Source organism: Vollenhovia emeryi, unplaced genomic scaffold (assembly GCF_000949405.1).
Source record: "Vollenhovia emeryi isolate VEMERY1.0 unplaced genomic scaffold, V.emery_V1.0 DF948856.1, whole genome shotgun sequence".
Lineage (NCBI taxonomy): Eukaryota > Metazoa > Arthropoda > Insecta > Hymenoptera > Formicidae > Vollenhovia > Vollenhovia emeryi.
Window position 1 is genome coordinate 1 of NW_011957510.1, and position 1,424 is coordinate 1,424.

Here is a 1,424-nt window from a genome sequence, read left to right on the forward strand (position 1 = left end):
GAGAGGTCAGTTACCACATGCCTTCTTAAAAAACAAATTATGGCATTCGGGTCCCGCGTGGTTGACAAAAAACGATAACGACTGGCCTAAACAAATCCTACAGACCATCGAATTACCAGAATTAAAACAAAATATATGCTTAGTCGCGACCGTTATCGATCACAGTATATTAGAAAAATATTCGTCCTATTCTAAACTATGTCGAGTTATAGCTCATTGTCTTCGCTTTCGGCCGAATAGCACATACCGAGGACCGTTGCGTCCTGAGGAAATAGATAAGGCAGAGTTACGAGTAATAAAATTACTTCAAGCATCTCATTTCTCCGACGAACTTAAGAAACTAAAGGATAAGCATCCGTATCGGGGCAAATTAAGCAATTTAAGCCCATTCATTGACCAAGACGGCGTACTACGCGTCGGAGGGCGTCTCCAATCCTCAAATTTGACATTTTCACAAAAACATCCAATGTTACTCCCTAGCCGGACTCACGTCACCGATCAGATCATCCGCGAAACCCACGAACGTCATTATCACACCGGGATACAAAATACGCTATATATACTTAGGCGGAAATACTGGCTGCTCGACGGCAAAAATCAAGTTCGAAAAATTGTGCGTACATGCGTGCGTTGCTTACGCTTCGATTCTCAGACGGTCGAGTACAAGATGGGTAATCTACCTTCGCCTCGCGTATGCGAGACAATACCCTTCACAAATACCGGTATCGATTTCTGCGGTCCCTTTTATATGAAAGAGAGAAAACATCGAAACCGTACGAGAGTCAAGGTTTACGTATGCGTATTCGTATGCATGACTATAAAGGCTGTGCATATGGAAGTCGTAAGCGATTTAAGTTCCGAAGGCTTCATAGCAGCATTACGACGATTCGTCGCGCGACGCGGCCTACCAAAAAACATCTATTCCGACAACGGGACTAACTTCGTAGGAGCGAACAATAAATTGAAGGAATTATACGTCTTGTTCAATTCCAGTGAACACATAGAGCTCATTAACCGATATTTAAATAATCATCATATCACGTGGCACTTCATACCGCCTAGCGCTCCTCATTTCGGCGGGCTTTGGGAGTCCACGGTTAAGCTCTTTAAACATCACTTTAAGCGCGTGGTGGGCGATTCTTTGTTTACATTCGAAGAATTAAACACATTTACCGTCGAAATAGAGGGCATTTTAAACTCCAGACCCTTGACGTCCCTTTCCTCCGATCCGAACGACTTGCATGTACTCACGCCCGCTCACTACTTAATCGGCAGACCATTGACGGCCCCTCCCGAGGGCGAATTGCTATCTGTTCCAGCAAATCGACTGTCGACCTGGCAACACATAAGCAAGGTACGACAAGACTTCTGGGCGCGCTGGCATCTGGAATACCTAAACGAACTCCAAAAACGCGCCAAATGAA

At 44.8% G+C, this 1,424-nt stretch overlaps 1 protein-coding gene across 1 annotated transcript; it reads left to right on the forward strand.

The window, feature by feature from the left end:
• Positions 1-811: 811 nt before the first annotated feature.
• LOC105556347 lies at positions 812-1,354 on the forward strand (the record flags this gene model as incomplete). The annotated part of the gene is made up of 1 exon (XM_012003432.1): positions 812-1,354. A coding segment is annotated over exon 1 (543 nt), but the record flags the coding sequence as incomplete, so codon positions are not given.
• Positions 1,355-1,424: the final 70 nt, after the last annotated feature.